Here is an 18,557-nt window from a genome sequence, read left to right as displayed (position 1 = left end):
GGCGGCGGGGGGGGGGGATTGAGGGGGAGGAGGGGGAGGGGGGATGGAGGTGGAGGGGGTTGGGGGGGTAGATTTGACTTCCCTGGAGGGGGGAGAGAGGGATGGATGGATGGAGGGGAGGGAGTGGGGGGGGGTATGGGGGGTGGGGTGTGTAAGGGGGGGGGGGGTGATGCACGCCCTCAATGGAAAAGACAAGAGGCTGATGTGGTCGCATTTACTCGCAACAAAGGACACTTTGACATCAGAGCCGGGTTCAGTGGCGCCGGGCGCATTTGCACGGCCAGAGGAGGGCGTACACTGACGCCCGGCCTCATTGACGCCCTTCATTAATCCAGCTGCCAGCCCCTGCAATGAGACCCACCGTGAGATGACAGTGGTGGTGGTGGTGGTGATGACGGCGAATGTCGAAAGAGCCAGATTTGTGGAATTACACCACCTGATGCCGTGTGTGTGTCGTTAAAGATGAGACCGTGCGTTGTAATCGTTTGACTTTCCTGCATTGTAGAACCTTAACACCATGCATTCTGCTATCACGCGCTCTGCGTATTAGCATTTGACACCCAGAATTTCCCGCACTTCCGATTAGCACGGTTGGCAAGTTCAACATACATACATATCACCAAACACCCCGCATTACAACACTTAACACCCTCCATTATACTATCAGATTCCATGAATTGCATAACGTGGCACCGTGATTGACAGCGTCTGACAACCCTGCATGGTAATTGACTCCCTGCATTATACGAGCAGACTGCCTGCGTTCATCATCAGCAGCAGCCATGGGTCTATCCACCGCTGGATGAAGGCCTCCCCCAAAGCCATCGCCGTCTCTCGCGGCCACGCGAAGATGCGGACAAGGTCACCTCGCCTGCTGCATGCAAGCCGATTTGCTATCGCTCCATCTCCCCGGTGTACGCGCTGCCTCTCTCTCTCTCTTCTTGGCGCGCTCCCTTCTTTGGCTGCCATTCCGTGATTCGTCTCGACCATTGGCTCCCTTATAACCGCCACGTGTTATGCCCAAGCCCACGTCACCTTTCTCAACGATCAACACGATGTCTCTTAATCATCCACGTTTTTTTTTCGGGTGAGTCCACGCGGTGATAAGTCTTGCGTCCAAATTATTGTCATTAACCACTCCATCATCCGACGAGATTGTCACGTTCATAAAGACATTATTATAATCATCATTAACGCGTGTCCAATATGTTGATTATTAAACTGTGACCGAAAAAGCTGCCGATCATCCTCATCAGGTGGTTGAATATTTTTATTTTTTTATGCACGACTGAATTTAACTCCAACCAACGTACCACTGGCGCACGTTCTCTGAATCCACGTGCTCCTCTCTGCGAGATTCCTCGCGTGACACCTCGCCGCTTTGCGCGCCACTCTTCAGCTTCGGTTCCACGTTCCGTCTCTCGCTCTCTCTCTCTCACTCTGTCTGTGATCCGCGTTTATGAACCACATGATTACGCACTGGATTGAAAACTTTCTTCACTACGGACACACTGACGCGTTGTTCATTATCCCTGCATCATACCAGCTGACACCGTTCATTGATTAATGGGCAAGGGCCCTGGAGGGAATGCCGGTCCTATCTGCCGTGTAGGGGACACCTCAGTACATAGGGATATCAAGTTGATTAAATTTTATTTTTTATTAAACACGCGCCGCCGTTTCCGGCACAAACCTGACACTCAAAGCGTCATCACCGCTGGATAACTCAGCACGAATATCCTGTAACCATTGCAACAACACTGCCCCACCCACTGCTTGATATAACGGTTCGACTCATTCCATCAGCCCTGCTGGGGTCCATTAAAACAAGTACTGTGCCGCCTTGTGGTTGTGTTATGGGAGGGCTGACCCCTGGCATAGTAATGTGGAATTTTTACCGAAAACATGCAGGACATTAGCCTTTGCACTCATTACAAACGTGTACGGTCACGGCCGTGAATAGATTTATTGTCGAATTCACTTGGAGTATTCACCTCTCGATGCAAGCATCGCATTGCGTGTGAAAGAATCGACGCTTCTCCACCACGTAGTGCACGTCACACGTGATGCGTTCTCGTGATTACTCCAGCCACCGGATGCCGCTGCAGTCACCGCAATTTCCAAATAATCGATGCTTACGTAGTGACTGACTCAGAGGCACTAAGAGTAGGAGGCACTCTTGTTTATTAACACGGCCTGACAGTTAACACTTGGTAACTACGATTCCTACTCAGGGCAGCTAGTGGACTGCCCGACTGACGACACCGAGATGGTGAAGACTCCAGCAGCAGCACGACGGGAATCTCACTCCACACGACAGCCCCGAGGTCTCCTCCCGGGGCCCCTCTTTTATACTGTCAGCGTGGCCTGCTGGCTCCGCCCCTGGCCACGCCCTCCTTCTGGAACCTACCAGCGGGTTCTCGATGTGCCCCTTCCGTGACCCTTCCCCTAGATCAGGGGTGGGCAAATTTTTTGACTCGCGGGCCACAGTGGGTTCTAAAATTTGACAGAGGGGCTGGGCCCGGAACAGATGGAGTGTTTGTGTGAACTAATATAAATGACATGTAAAAATCATTAAATGAAGGGATTTGGCCTTTAACAGGTAGCAAAGCATTTATTTGCAAGGCAATTTAACAAATTGCACGAACATGAACAATATAAAAACATAAATTTTGATTTAAAGCTTTCGTGACTGCAGTAATTCATATTCTTAGTTTTTTCGGTAAAGTCACGTTGAAGAGAAACAACAAAATAACAAAAATATAATATAAAAACATGTTGTAACTCCCGGTCAAAGTGCGCCATCTAATGGGGAAATGGGGGCATTACAGGAGAAAGGTAAAATTCAATTTAATAATAATATTTGGACAAGATCGGCGGGCCGGATTAAAAAGCCCAACAGGCCGTATACGGCCCGGGGGCCGTACTTTGCCCATGTCTGCCCTAGATCCCTCTCTAGTCTATCACGTGATCTGCTGTCAGTCAGGGCTGCTGTAAGCTGCAGATCCCCTTCCCTGCCAGCAGTCAGCGCTATGCTGCCACGTGACCGATTCTATGTCACTGCACTTACATGAATCGCGACAATTAATCGAATTCGCCGGATGATGAGAGGAGAGAATCGTTCCGGCCACGGGCAATTACTATGAGGATCGATGGATGCTGCACTTAGCCACGATTATATGAAATACTCCATTGTTGTACCGTAGTATGCATAGCGCCGTTGTGTACCCATGTAATCCAGCACTGCGGGGACAGCAGCGAGGGTTGTGGGATCACACACGCACACCCAGGTGGGCTGTGAAACTCCCGTCTTCCCCGTGAGCGTCGAGTAGGAGCCCACACCGTGGCTTGCCAGGAGAAGGCAGTACAGCAAAATGTGAACTCCACCCTTTTCCATCTGCATGGTGTAACGTATTTCCCCTGTTTCCTCCCACATGGAAAACATAACCATTAATTGGCCAATAACATCTTAGTATATAGAGGAAGGCAGAGCTTGGGGGAGGGGAATTTGGCGCGTGGCTGCTGCTGCCTATTGCCGCTCGCTCGTCTGCAGTTCCTCCACGCGCCTCTGAGTCGTCCTCTCTCTCCTCTCTCTCTACGACAGAATGTACTCGGTCATCCTCGCATCAGCAGCGGCGGCGTTTGGCTGCGAGCCATCAAACAAAGACGGTGGCCACCGCATCGCGCGCTTTCGGATGCGCTTCTGGGGCCGTCTGGAACGCTTTTCCTTCCCATAATAGGAAGTCCCTGGGAGCTATGCACTTTTAAATGAACTCTAGATTGGAAACTCAGTTCTTTAAAACTGCCTTCTTTTTGTGTTAAGACTGTCGTCCTTCTGCCGCACCTCCGATTGGCACGGTTGGCCACGGACGGTGCTAAAGAAGTTCTACATGCATGCGCACGTGACGGCGGCGGCCGCGCGGCGTCACAACTCGACGTCATCATTGGCACCACTGTAAGTGGCATGGGGCCTGAGTCCACGGAAATGGCCAGCACGCCGTCCTCATCTTCATCGTGTTTACCTTTCGAAGTTATTTATTTTTGCCTTTCCTCAATTTTTCACTCCCATCGTGTTTTTTTTTATTTGTTTGTTGTTGTAACCTTCTGACCCCAGTGTCCCTACTGGACTTTGTGTGTGTGTGGGGGGGGGGGGGACAGCTTCATAGCTCATCGGATTCCTCCAGTAAACAAACATATTTTGATTCTGACAATCTTGTGGCACAGAGCTTCTGAGGTGTCAATGAATTAAGTACCAGTACCGTTTGTAAATTACATTTATTTCTCATGAACTATTTTCCGGAGTTCAGCCCTGACCGGGCGCCACGGTGGCTAGGAGATGTTAACTACCTCGCCTGATATGCAGGAGGTCGTGGGGTCGATCCCGACCCTGACGCCTGCTGCTGTATATTTGGAGTTTGCGTGTTCTCCCTGTGGTCGTGTGGATTTTTCTCCGGGTCCTCCGGTTTTTCCCTCCACAATTTAGAAACATGCGTTTAGAGTGCTATAAATTATACATTTTCACGTGATGAGCCACTTCGTTGAGCTATAACTTGTGGCCTGGCCGCTTCTGAAAAAAAGAGCTATATAGCTCAGAGAGCCTTACCTGATAAAAATTTTAAAAATGTTTCAGTTTGAAATATGTGCGGCTGAAACTGAGCCCCAGTTCGCCTGGTTCCCCCTGCTGGGAGAAAGGACGACATTGGTTTATCCTGCCCTGTGGCGTGGCTGACAGTTGTACTCATTCAGAGACATTGTATCTCGCTCACGGAGCAAAAGCGACCTCTGGCGGAGACACAAAGGCGGTGCAGGGGTGAAGCAATAGTGAAGCAGTGTCCCTACTGGACGTGTGTGGAAACACGCCGCACAAGAGGCGCGAAGAGGAATCCACAGACGAGTGGCAAGGCAGCAAGCAACCACGCGTTGATGAACCGGCCGCAAGCTCTGCGGTTCTCTGTTCATAAGCGTGTTGTCGGCCTATTGCAAGTGGGGAAGGCGGTAGTGTAGCGGGTAGCGGGTAGCGGTGAGCGCTGTTGCCCTACGAACTCCGGCTGATCCGGGTTCGATTCCCGCTCACGGATCAACACCGGTGACGATGATCTGAACCGGTCCTGGGCCTCTCTTAGGTCGATTCAGCCTCAAATGAGTACCTGGTGCGGTGCGTAAACATCGCCACTAAGGAGACAAAGGCGGCCGGGCGTGGTGCTGGCCCCCCACCCCCTCCCGTACCATTCCGGCCTTAATAAAGTGCTCGCCAACAGCACTTGCCCCAACAGTCTGTTAAGGCTACACGGTGGATCTTTGTCTTGGGAATAGAAAGCTGAGCTGTAAATGAGTATTTACGATGACAATGCCTCATTTGAAAGACAACATATGGAGGGAGAAATCTGGAAGAGGATATTTTGGTCTACTCTTCCACCCTGGCCAGACGTCTTGGAAGAACATGGGAGTCACAACATTTTAGGGGCCGTCCATAAATGACATCACGCGATTTTGAACGATTTTTGACCGCCCCCCCTCGTCGCACGGCGTCACAAAAAGTCAGACCCCTCAAATATGACGTCACAAAACTCTGCCCCCCCCCCAAATAAAACATGCTTCAAATCGCTTTAAACTATTGTCATTGTAGTGCGTATTTAATTTGCCTCTGCACTCTGATGTTGTAGGAGAAAACATTTATTAAAACGTCTAATTAAGTAGAACGTGTTGTCTATATTTATTTAAAGTTGCGCATTGAGATGTGACGCCACATTTCTCAAACCCCCCCCCCCTTCGTCACACATCGTCACAAATGTCTGACCTCCCCCCCCCCTTAGGTGCGTGACGTCATTTATGGACGGCCCCTTACCCCACAGTTGTGGATACAGGACTGTTGTGGTTAAATAAAGGACATCCACTCCGAGTAATCACACTCATCGACAGGCTACGTGGTTTGGTGAAATACCTAAATCTGTCGGTGGCATCGAATAACTCTGCACGTGGCCAGACGATCACGTGACCTCCATCCCCTTTACGGTCAGGAGAAATCACGTGACTCCCCCCCACCCCTCACAAGGTAAGGGGGGTCACGTGATTCTTCCTGGGGGGGGGGGGTTATATAGTCACGTGATTCTTAGGGGGTAATGGAGTCACGTGTTTCCTCAGGGGGGGTAATGGAGTCACGTGATTCGTCAGGGGGGTTAATGGTGTCACGTGATTGTTTTGGGTGGCGGGGGGTAATGGAGTCACGTGATTCCTCTTCAGGGGGCGGGGGGTAATGGAGTCACGTGATTTCTCAGGGTGGGTAATGGATTCACGTGATTTCTCAGGGGGGGGGGGGTAATAGTGTCACGTGTTTTTTCAGGGTGGGGGGGTAATGGAGTCATGTAATCTCTCCGGGGGGTAATGGGGTCACGTGATTTTTCAGGGCGGGGGGGTCATGGAGTCACGTGATTTCTCCTGGTGGGTAATGGATTCACGTGATTCCTCAGGGGGGGTAATGGTGTTACGTGATTTTTCAGGGCGGGGGGGGGTAATGGAATCACGTGATCCCTCCGGGGGGGGGTAATGGAATCACGTGATCCCTCCGGGGGGGTTAATGGAGTCACGTGATTCCACTTCAAGGGGCGGTGGGTAATGGAGTCACGTGATTTCTCCTGGTGGGTAATGGAGTCACGTGATTCCTCGGGGGGGTAATGGCGTCACGTGATTTTTCAGGGCGCGGGGGGGGGGGCAATCGGGTCACGTGATTCCTCTTCAGGGGGCGGGGGCTGGGGGATTCCACCCCCCCCCGACGCGACTGAGCCCCGCCCCGCCCGTCCCACGTGATTCGCCGCCGGAGCGCCGCGCCGGTTCCGGGCTCGCGGGGAGATAGCGGTGGTGGTGGTGGCCGGCGTAGTGACATCAACCACGGCGGTGCTAATAATAATACTACACTACTCAGCATTAGCATCATCATAATCGTGAAGGATAAGGATGGTTATAGCAGGGGCAGCGAGACAACCACTTTGTGTGGTGATGACGGTACGCTGCCCCATGTTGATAAGAACAATTTTGTGTTAATAGCTACGACTGTTTTGATTCAAAGCTTTCGTGACTGCAGGGATTCATATTCTTGGTTCTATTGTGAGAATTTTATTGTTTTATATTTTTATTATTTTATTGTTTCCCTTCTACGTGACTTTACCGAAAGAACCAAGAATATAGCTACAGCTGTGTTCAAAACAACAGCTGCGCCGACGACTCACGACTGACGATACGGACAACAGCGACAACTGCATATGTAGTAGTTACATAATCTTCAGCAACAGCAACTGGATATGGTGACAGCATCGTCAGTACCAACAGCAACTGGATCGGCACGGTTGGCCACTACGTACGGCGCGAAAGAAGTTCCACGTACATATGGCCACGATGACTCCCCCCAACGTGAACGACAGCAACTGGATGCAGTAACGCCGGCGCCTTCAGCAACAGCAGCAACAACGTCAACAACGTCAACAACATTTAGCGGTAGCAATTAGTCATTAAGTCGGCCACATTTGGCGAATTGTAATCACGAGGGCCCTCCCTCCCCCCCCACTCGCGCCAAGGTGGTCGAGACCCACGCGGACAGCGATCGTCCCACAGCAGTAACACAACCCACCCCCTCGATTCCGTGCCGAAGTTGATGGTTACGGGCGACAATGCACGTGGCGAGAGCCGACGAGGTGACCCCTCTGCTCCAGGCGCAGCCGCCGAGCCAGCCCTGGCAGGAGGTGGAAACCGAGAAGCTGTGGCGTCTGGGTTTGAATCGGGAGCAGGGTCAGCAGTCGGGTCACGGCCAGGGTCAAAGTTGGAGCCACGGCCAGGGTCAGAATTGGAGCCACGGCCAGGCTCGGAGAGACTTCTCTCGGAGACCTGGTCATGGACAGGGTGAAGGTTCGAACCCAGGTGACCTGGGTCGAGATCCCATCTGCGACTCGGTCACTTCGGGCCTCCGGTCCGTGGGGTTGGTGAACGACGCCAACGGTGGCGGCGTGAATGACGAGGCGGAGGTGGCGGTCACGCCAGGACGCGCGTATCGGCGCCGCTGGGCCGTGTTGGCCGCCTTCTGTTGCCTCTCGTTCCTGCAGGGCCAGGTGTGGAACACTTGGGGGCCCGTGGCCGAGTCGGCACGGCTCGTGTTCGGCTGGGGCCCTGGCGACGTGGCCCTGCTGGTGGTGTGGGGCCCCGTGGGGTTCATCCTCTGCCCGCTGTCTGTGCTGCTCCTGGACAAGCGAGGTGACTGGGGTCATTCGTTTGTTTGCGTTGTTGAAGGTTTGACTGTCGTGGCATGGGGACTGCCTTGTGCCTGTAAACCAACTCTTGTCGAGGCGGGGGTTGGTGGATCGCACGCAAATTCGTGAAACGCCCTCTCTACCCGTGGGCGTCGAGTTTGCCATCTCCTGGCTTTGAAAACACTCCGTAAAAATGTTTTTTTTTTAGCCAAACATCCTAATATATTCGGACCATCCTGATAAAACAGTTGAGATTCGATGAGGCGTCCCTGATTTAATAGAGGGCATCATTATTTTTAACTGACACAAGTCTCCTTCACTGTTCCGCTTGTTTCGCTGAACTCTCTCATCCTGGTAAGATCAGGGCTAACGAGGCACTTGCTGGCTTTGTGGTCTGATCCTCTGACTCGTACCCCGGACACGTATTCATCCTCCCTGCTACCTTGTCACCACATCTGTGCCCCCCCCCTCCATGTCTCCCCCTGCCACATTCCCCACCACTGCTGCAGGCCTGCGCAGCTCGCTGCTGGCCACGTCGCTGGTGGTGGTTCTGGGCTGCTCGCTCCGAGTGATCCCCACGGCCGACAGCGCCACCAGGAAATGGTAATTACCTAACGGGCGCTGTAATCCTTGCTCCGACACTAAGCGCAATAACAAAGTTAATCCGAGCCAGGCGTGATTGCGGTTGGTACCGTGGCCAGTGGTCCGGCGCTTCGGAGGGAAATGTTGAGAATGGCAAACTCACTGGGTTTTCGTGAGGTGGCCAAGAGATGGCATTATGGGATATTGTGGTAATCCATATATTCTAAAGTTTTTATTTATTTAAAGCTTTCATGACTGCAGGGATTCATATTCTTGGTTCTTTCGGTAAAGTCACGTAGAAGGGAAACAACAAAATTATAAAAATATAAAACAATAAAATTCTCACGTTTCGACTGCAACACAAGCAATCATCATCAGGTGTGAAAACCACGGCAAGAAATTTGGAAAAAAGTGGTGGTTATTTTTAACGTTAGCACCACGGAGAGCGATTTGACAGTTTGTTTAGATGGACGAGTCCATCTATGTTCGGAAAAGAGGGGGGAGACGAAAATAATGGATGCGGTCTGAAAGCCACCATAAGCGTGAACAATCAATTAAGACCCGAAATGGTTTATCAAATCCTTCCAATGATTGCTAAGCCAGAATCCATCTTCTCGGTTGAAATTGTCTCTGTGTTTGTATATGTGGTTAGCCTCATGAACGAATCTCTCATGGTAGCCAGATGGCTTGCAAAGAACCTCTGTCTTGGAGAAGTCAATGTCATGTGAGCCTACTGAATTATAACAGTGATCTGCCACGGCCGAGGTGTTGGTCCTACCGTGTTTTAGGTCTGCTTTGTGTACACAAATGCGGTCCGAGACATGTCGTTTGGTTTCTCCAATGTAACTACTACCACAGAGGCAACTTAGTTTGTAGATGTCCGGAATCACATCTTTTACAGATGGAACCAGATCACGGATTTTATGTAATGTGTTGAATCGGACCTGGATCTTGTGTTTATTCAAGAATTTGGAGATCTTTTTTGTGATCCCCGCAATGTAGGGTAAAGTGATGGTTTTGAAAGGCTCCTCAAGAGGGTCCTTCTTCATGGTTGGAGTGATAGCTTTGCGGATTGTGTAGTCGGAGTGACGTCACCCACTACTCGCCTACAAAAGTTAAACATAAATAACAGGCGAGGTTTCGGATAATGGCCCTTCTTCAAAGCAATGCAAATAGAGAGGCCAGAGAGATAGATTGGAGACAGCACCTTTACCCCATGGGGTCTGATTAGCATTAAATGTTAGCTTTTTTTTCCACGTGAATTTTTTTAATTGCCATATTAATAGCTATCTACAGCGAATGACCTAACAAACAACGATATACACTTCCAAGGACAAACTTATGCTGGAAAGCGTCAAAAACCCATGCACATGCGTGTTTTTTCTTTCTTGTTTGCCCACAGATGGGTACGCGGTACCGAGTGTCGCTAATGCATGCACAGTGACGTCTGCACTGCCATAACCTGTCCAGTCCCTAGTTCCTCTTTTGCAATGCATCATCGCTGCCCACTCGTAGCTTTGACGATAACATTCTGTGTTGTCGTCAATTTGTATCCTTTAAGGCACCAACTTCCGCTATCCGATTTCTTAGCATTCAAATCTGTAGCTCAGTAAATGGAATGATATCATTTCTGTGAAGTATGGAAATGCAGCTTTTTTTTAACTATCCTTGGCTTATACTGTAACCAAGCCACTCTACTGCGGCGGCTCCATAAACAGCCACACAAACCCAGCCAGTGCTCAGTCTTGTGAGAAAGATGAGTCACCGTTTGGATACTTATCTCATAGTCATCACATGATCGCCAGTTTGCCTGTCATCCTTGGCAGCGTTACTGGCTAGGGTGTGTCTGGTGTCTTAAGCTCGCCCCTGACCTCTGTCCTCTGACCTCACCATTGACCTCTCACCCATGACCTAACCAATCATCTCCGACCTCTGACCGGCGTTAATTTCGTCAGCACGTTAGTCTTTATAGCCCTAGGCTCGTCGCCGACAACCTGAGTAAGTTTAGTCAAGTCTCAAGTCTGAATTTCACTTTGTCATTACATACTGGCTACGTTGACACTGGAAAACGCGTGAATGTGGTCATGATTTTTTAAAACATTTCATTGAATTAACTAACTCTGCCGTTGACCTCTCATCACTTGTCCTCTTGCGGCTAACCTCCGAATGCCACCGCAGGCTTATCCAAGTAGGGCAGCTGCTGAACGGCATTGCCGGAACGACGACCATGGCGGCGCCGCCTTACCTCTCGGCCGCGTGGTTCCCGGCCAAGCAGCGGACCACGGCCACAGCCATCGCCTCGCTCATCGGATACCTGGGTGCTGCCTCCGCCTTCCTGCTGGGCCCCGCCGTCGTGCCGGCACCAGGGCCCAAGCCGGGGCCCGCGGAATTGCAGCTCATCACCAAGCGCATTGACATAATGCTCTATGCGCGTACGTGGCCGGTGGTGGTGGTGGTGGTGGCGATGAGGGTGATAGTGATTACAGCGGTGGTGCTGGTGGTGTCGGTGGCGCAGTGATAGAGTTTGTAGTTGTAGTGATTTATGGCGATTGTGGTGTGGCAGTGGTGGTGGTTTGTCGTCGTAGTGTTCTCGGTGGTGGCGACGATATTGACGGTGGCGGACATGTAACCAGTGCAGTGATCATCGGTTCAAATCAATTGTTACGCCCACGATGCATGCTGCACGTGTCGTGAGCGAGACACGACACAAATGAGACGGCGGAAACGGCAACGCGAGAGAGCAGACGTTTGTAGTCGACTCGCGGCTCCGGCTCGAGACAACTCGCGCCTACTGGGTACACACACGACGGACGAGAGCGCTTTGTCTTTTCTTTGGGTTGCGCCTTGTTGCTTTTGGACGATAACAGTCACGACCCCCCCCCCCCCACCCCTCCGGCACCTCCCCTCCGCACACGCACGTACACACAGAGGCGGCCTACGCCGGACTGCTGCTGGTGATCATCCTGCTCTTCCTGCCGGCGCTGCCCCCGCGCCCGCCCAGCCTCTCCGCCGCCGCCACGCGCCTGCCGTACCGCGCCGCCTTGCGCAAGCTCGCCAGGTCGGAAATCAACGCGCCCTCCCCCCCCCCCCCCCCCGCCCCCACATCAGCCCTGCCAATTGACCTTTAAATGGGGTGAGGGGCACAGTTGAGACAAACTTTAAGCAAAGGTTAACCGCTAAACGGACTGATTAACGATATAACCTGCCCTTGTCTCTCGCGCTTACTCTGTTCTGTCTCTCGAACTTCACCGAAGTGGATAACACTGAATGAAACCCACCACTGGCGTTAAATGTTGTATCAAGATTTTTTTTTTAACTTCACGATAAGAATTTAGAAGGGGTGGCTGAGCTTTCAGCTGTGGGGGATGGGGCGGTGGGGGGGGGGTCTCAGCCCACTGCAGCCCACAGCTGACACTACAGGGCTGACTAACACAGCAACCTGTAGGGTTGCCACTTGTCCAGGTTTTAACAGGTTGAACAGGTTTAACTTGGACAATCCGCGAATTGGCAGCTGTGTTTGGGTGGCTGAAGGCCACTGACAGCCCCTGGTGGCCTTCAGAGCGACCCCTGACGTGTGGCCCCTGACAATTCACAAATAGTGGAAACACCCCTTGCAGGCGGTGTGGCGACCCTCGCACTGCCGACATCTTATCGGAAAATGAGTGGCGAACACTGCACGGTTTTGATGGACCTAGTAGCTGGCTGACTGAGAGATGTGCTCGGGCTTGGTCTATGTGCATCGTGCCACTGCAGGAGCCGCCGCTTCTGGCTCATCGCCCTGGCCTACGGCGTTGCTTCGGGCGTCGTGGGCGGGTGGAGCGGAGTCCTCGACGTCATCCTGAGCCCCAACGGCGTCTCGCAGGTGACGGCGCTCGCCGGGACACGGCGGACTGTTGACAAGTGGTTCTGCGACGTCGTCTTCCACGGCCGCAGCCGTGGTGTCTACAAACCGGGCGGGGGGCGGGGGGGGGGGGGGGGGACCGTTACCGTTCCGCTTTCGAGATTTTTTTCCCCCGAACGGACGCCTTTGTGTCGTCACGCAAAGCCGACGGCACGGTTGCGGTATATCTTCACCTGTGCACGTAGAGCCCTCGCTCAAACCCCCTTTGCCGGATGAGGGCCTCCCCGCCCGTGCCTGTGCGGGTCGTAGGCTACTTGACCGTTACTTCTTCACCACGCTCCTCAGTGCGGGCTGGTGAGTGAAGGCAGCAACAGGCACGCGGATGGTGTGAGTACGGCAAGACAGTGGATTATGCCTCGCATTTTGCCACCCATGGCATGATCTCTTCTGCACGGTTGTTTTAAGCGACACGCTCACCGTTGTCGAAGTTTATTTTTCGATGAAAAGTAAATTCCTCCATTCCATGTAGAGCTCCGTATGCTATATATTCAAGAAAAGTAGGAAGTTTAATATGAATTTAAAAAAAAACCGACATGCTAACCTTGTAGATTTTTCAACATACAACTAAACATATCTATACAAACAATACACTATTGGGGGGAAAAAAAACGTTCAAGTTCGTCATCGCTGGATCATCCCCAGGGTAATGAGCGGGGCAGGGGGGTCCCGGATATAACGAAACCACAGATTTGGTGAAATGCACGCAAATTAAGCTTTGAAGCACATGTTTGTTGTTCGCCTACGTATAATGGGGACAAAAACGTAGAAAGTTGTTGTCAGTTCTCATGGCAGATTAATCAAATGAATCGGTCACGGACTTTTGATTGAGGAGCAGCTGTTAAATGGGTGATTGAGCGTGGAATGCCACATTCTCTGTCTTCCTATTTTCTCACAATCTGGATAACAATCCGCACACAAACATTCGAGAGTTATTAACCATATTCTGTGGATTATTTGACGTCCTTGAATGTAAGGCGCACCCCACATTTGTAGCCAATGTCGATAAAGTTATGCAACACACGACAATGGCACCAGCCGCCATTCGCAACTAGGTGGCGGTGACATGACCACGGCGCATGTGCCAAGTTTTGAAGGCTCGCTGTTGGCAGGAGTTCATGGGACAGACCCCCAGGGTGTTATGGGTTTACTGACTGAGATGACTGGCAGATGGCACCACCTTTGCCACCTCGCTGTGTATGAGTCACCCGACACTCCGCTCTGCCCTCCGCTGTAGCTGGAGGGCGCCTGCTTCTGACTAACACACACATGCACACACATGATTATGAGCCATACCCCCAAATTTTTCTTTAAATTACAGGACACAAAAAAGGTGCATCACAATCCAGAGATAACGGTAACTCTGTAAACACTATGAGACCTCCTTATGCCAGTAGCAAGATATAATAATAGGTTTTTACCCTTTTATCTGGCACCAAAACTGACACCTTTATACAAGGGATCATGTTTGCAATAACCACATTTTGCATTTTGACTGCTTGTGTTGTGGTTATTGCAAACATGATCCCTTGTATAAAGGTGTCAGTTTTGGTGCCAGATAAAAGGGTAAAAACCTATTACTATAACTCTTTAAACGTCAAGCTGAGTTTCCGTGATCTGTCGTGTTGTGTCTTACGGCAGGCAAAGGCCGGCTGGGTTGGTTTTTCCTGCACCACGGTTGGAAGTATCGCCGGCATCATCATATCCAGGTGAACGAGAGTTACATTTTAACTTGCAATTTTATCGAGGGAGTGTGTGTCGTCTTGGTGTGGTCTGGGATTGTTCTTGTTGTTGTGTTGCTGCCTTGCCCAAGATTGCAAAATCGGCAGGAATTTATGGACTTATGCAATTTGTGCTTATAAACTTTATATTTATTTTTAGTGACTTGCTTACCTTTTCTATACTGTGCACTTTTATAGTTTTTTGTATTCTTCGTTGTAACTTGCTGTCCATTCCCCACTTGGAAAGAGAGCTTCATAGCTCATCGGATTCCCCCAAGGTAAATAAGTATGCTGTTCTGATTCTGAACAGACCACCTCTCTCTCTCTCGCACCTCCTCCCCGCCACCTGATGTATGGCCCTGTGCAGAAACTACTCGGCAAATAACAGTGCATTGTGGGCATCAGAATTTTTTATATGTGATATTAGCAATGGGGTGGGGAGACCGTCATCAAGCAGTGAATGGGCAATGGCTGATGATGATCATGGCAACTGTAATGTCATATGCTACAGCCACTATGTAGAACACTCTGTCTCTGCGATGACATTTGGATGGTTCATCGCATGCCGATCTGCCGAATCCTTGCTGTACTAACGGCAAATTTCCCAGAACCCCCTTGGCGATTATTTTTTTTCAAAGTCTGGTGGCGGCCCACATTTGAGCGGTGGTGGCGTGGTGTTAGCGTGGCGTTCGTGCGTCCGTGCGGCAGGTTCGCTGACTACTTTGCGGGCCAGCTGAAGGCGATGCTGATGGTGATCTACACGGCCGCCACCCTCGCCGCCGTCTGGTTCACGCTCATGTCCTATGGCAACATTCCCTTCCTGCCGTTTGACACAGGTGTGAGCGCACGGACCGCCGGGGCGAGTGCCGTTTGCAAGCGCCTATTGAAGGCGCACCTCCAATTAGCATGGCTGGCTACGTACGGTGTGAAAGAGGTTCAACGTACATACATGCGAGGGAGTGGAGAGTCCAGCACCACTCCCCTGCTGCCTATGTATCCCCAGTGCTGATGTTTTACATACCAAACAAGGTACTAATTTTAGGCTAAGCCAGCCTAGGGGTTGGCACAGGAGTGGTTCAGATAGCACAGAACTAATTTCACGATCCCTTAAAGTGCCCTCTTTTTTCCGCTTCCATGCGCTGCTCTCTGATAGAGGGGCGAGTGACCATGTGCCCCACCTAGTATTGATAAAGGGTAATTAATGGGGTTAGTTGGGCTGTGGCTGCATCTCCAGCATTTGGTTAAATGCTTTTACCTTAAGTCAACAGGCAAGTCCAGTCTCTGTAGGCCCCACCTCTTCCTCTGCATTCCCCACCCCCTTAGTCGTTCGGCCCTATCCCATCCTGATTTTGAGACCCCATATTTTCCTCGTTTGGGCTCCGCACCTTTCCTTTTAATGCCACGCCCCTTCATCTTTAGGCCCCGCCTCTTTCTCTTTAGGCTCCACCCCTTCCCCCCGGACACAACCATGGGCGGGTCTGAGTAGTGGCGGGGGTTGCGGACGGTGGAGGGAGTGAGCACGCGAGGCAATAAATAGCTAGTGGTGAGTGGGGACATGTGTGTATGTATGTTGAACTTTTTTCGCACCATACCTAGGCACAACCGTGTTAATCCGAGGTGTGTGACAGCGGAGGTAGGGGTGGCGTAGCCTCACGATGACGCCCAAATTCCCCGTGGCCCGCAGGCAGCCTGTACGCGTGCACGCTGCTGCTGGGTGTGACCACCAACAGCAGCATCCCGCTGTTCTTCGAGCTCTTCGTGGAGACCACCTACCCCGTGCCCGAGGGCATCACTTGCGGCATCGTCACCTTCCTCAGCAACCTCTTTGCGGGGCTCCTGCTGGCCTTCCTCATGGTTTACCCCGAAGGCAGGTTCTCGCTCTCCGCGCCCGCACGCCCCTAGTGTGGGACACCAGTGTTACTACTAAAGCTAAACTATTTTTTATTTTACCAGGTAATGCCCACTGAGCTTATACAGCTCTTTTTCAGAAGTGGCCTGGCCAGAAATGATAGCTCAACGAAGTGGCTTACCACGTGGAAATTTATAGCGGACAAATACTCTGAACACGTGTTGATTATAAATGTAGAGGGAAAAACCAGAAGACCTGGAGAAAAATCCACGCGATCACGGGGAGAACACGCAAACTCAAAATATTCAGGCGTCGGGGTCAGGATCGAACCCACAACCTCCTGTATACCAGACGAGGCAGTTAACATCTCGCAACCGCGCTGTTGTACTGTGTTATGGTTCTGAATATGATCTCTCCTCGTTACAGACGTGCTGTGGTTGAACTGGGTGCTCGTGTTCTCGTGTGTCCTGACCGTGTTCCTCGTGCTGCTCTACCGCGAGGGATACAACCGCCTAAAGCTCGAAGCTGTCGCGAGCTCGTGAGCCGGGGCAAGTTGGCTCCGGCCGCACCGCTCATCACAGCTCACCACAGCTCACCACCGCTCGCCACCGCTCACCACCACTAAAACCGCGATGCACTCAGAGCAATAGTTGCCACGAAATCTTACGGTTTAAAAAAATAATAATGCGGTTTTCCAAATCTGGACCAATCTAATTACTGCTGTTATCCGTCGTGGGCAACTGAGATGGCAATTTCCAATACGATCGCAGTTGGAGGTCACATGACTACTCGAAGTTGTGCGCCCAGCACTGCTGGTTAGAAAGCACAAGTTTTCAACAACAAACTCTCCTTTATATGAATTACTGCAGTCACGAAAGCTTTAAATCAAAATTTAAACTCTCCTTTAATTGGACAGACGTAACCCCCATCACTCTACGACAGTGCCGCACCAAGTTGCCATGACTGCTCATGACTAAAACAACTCGTCTGTGATGATTTTTTGGCGTCGATTTTCCTGGATGTTGCGCGGATGTTGCCCGGATGTTGACCTCGTGCATCAAGACCTTCAGCGGGGGCTATCAGCCCGGCGATACGGAACTTCCAACGTTGTAGAACGACCCTACGGGCGACCGCACGAGGAGGCACGCGCGCCTGCTCAAATTCACGCAAACGCCCTCGCAGGAACCGGGATCCCGTGGCCCGTCTGTTTTTAACGAGTTTTGTTAACCGCGCGTCGCATGAGATAAACGACGCGCAAAAACGGCACGGAAATCTTCCTGATGCGACTCGCCGATTGAAGGGGCGGCGTCGACCACTGTAGCTGGGAAGCGCTGCTGTCACGTTCGCAGGGTTCGTTTCCCCCCGACTCGTGAAACACGTGCAATAATTTTAAGAGATACCTTTTTTTATTTTTCCAAAAATATATATATTGAGAAAATGCATGTTTTGTTTTAATCCGGGTGATTTTAAAAGGACCTCTGTGTTTCCGTAGCGGGCTGATTCGTGTTCCCACCGTGCTCACTTGATTCCTGGTGTTTGACCCCCCGTGACGGTTGTTGTTTACTGGGGACGAACCTTGCAGCTGTAATGGGGGGTTCACCTACCCTCCTCCTCCTCACCCACGTGCACTTGGTCTCACCCAAGCCGGCCAGCGTGCACACTTGGGAGATACCATTACGGGTTGTGGGGGGGGGGGCGGGGAGATGCAAGAATTTTGGAACCATAGCTCGATCTCGTGACGAGTTTATGTCTACGTATGTTGAACTTCTTTCGCAACGTGTTGTCGTGATTTTTCAATGTGTATACAACTTTAAAGGACTTTATTTGCCAGTGATTGACCACAGACTGGGAACTATTTTACCAGTATTTTCTCAAACACTGCCTTAAAACGTGTAATGTGTAACAATTATACGTTTTGGGTGAGAGCATATTGTTTTAGTCTTTTAAGCACTGAACACATTTGTGCGGTACGTGCCACTTTAGCCGACTTAACCGTTGCACTGACCCTCCGGAAGAGGTTTTCATCATTTTTTTCCGGGAATTATGTTTCCAGATGGCAAACTTTTTGCCGTAAAAGTGTACTTTGGATCCAATGACCACACCGAAAATCGTGTTGTTGCTGATCGTTTTTAAATACTGTGCACATATTACATTTCTCACGTGACGGCAAAAACAAATAAACACTTTTGTTCTGCCGAGCTATATTGTTGCCTCTCCTGTTTCCCTACGGCTCGTGTTTGTGGACTGCCCATTATGGGGTGGACAGAGAAGGC

The 18,557-nt window shown here is 51.1% G+C and overlaps 1 protein-coding gene across 1 annotated transcript; it reads left to right on the top strand.

Moving 5' to 3' along the window:
- The first annotated feature begins 6,745 nt into the window (after positions 1-6,745).
- On the top strand, positions 6,746-18,482 carry LOC116943763 (solute carrier family 49 member 4 homolog). The gene is made up of 9 exons (XM_032956967.2): positions 6,746-8,238; positions 8,744-8,837; positions 10,995-11,248; positions 11,745-11,874; positions 12,570-12,678; positions 14,356-14,423; positions 15,144-15,271; positions 16,120-16,302; positions 16,711-18,482. The coding sequence occupies exons 1-9, from the start codon at positions 7,662-7,664 to the stop codon at positions 16,824-16,826; spliced, it is 1,659 nt and encodes a 552-aa protein (XP_032812858.2). The 5' UTR covers positions 6,746-7,661; the 3' UTR covers positions 16,827-18,482.
- The last annotated feature ends 75 nt before the right edge of the window (positions 18,483-18,557 follow it).

Source organism: Petromyzon marinus, chromosome 19, assembly GCF_048934315.1.
Source record: "Petromyzon marinus isolate PM22_M1 ecotype Great Lakes invasive population chromosome 19, UKy_Petmar_22M1.pri1.0, whole genome shotgun sequence".
Lineage (NCBI taxonomy): Eukaryota > Metazoa > Chordata > Hyperoartia > Petromyzontiformes > Petromyzontidae > Petromyzon > Petromyzon marinus.
The sequence above is the reverse complement of the archived record's forward strand: the minus strand, read 5'-3'. Positions and strand labels throughout refer to the sequence as shown.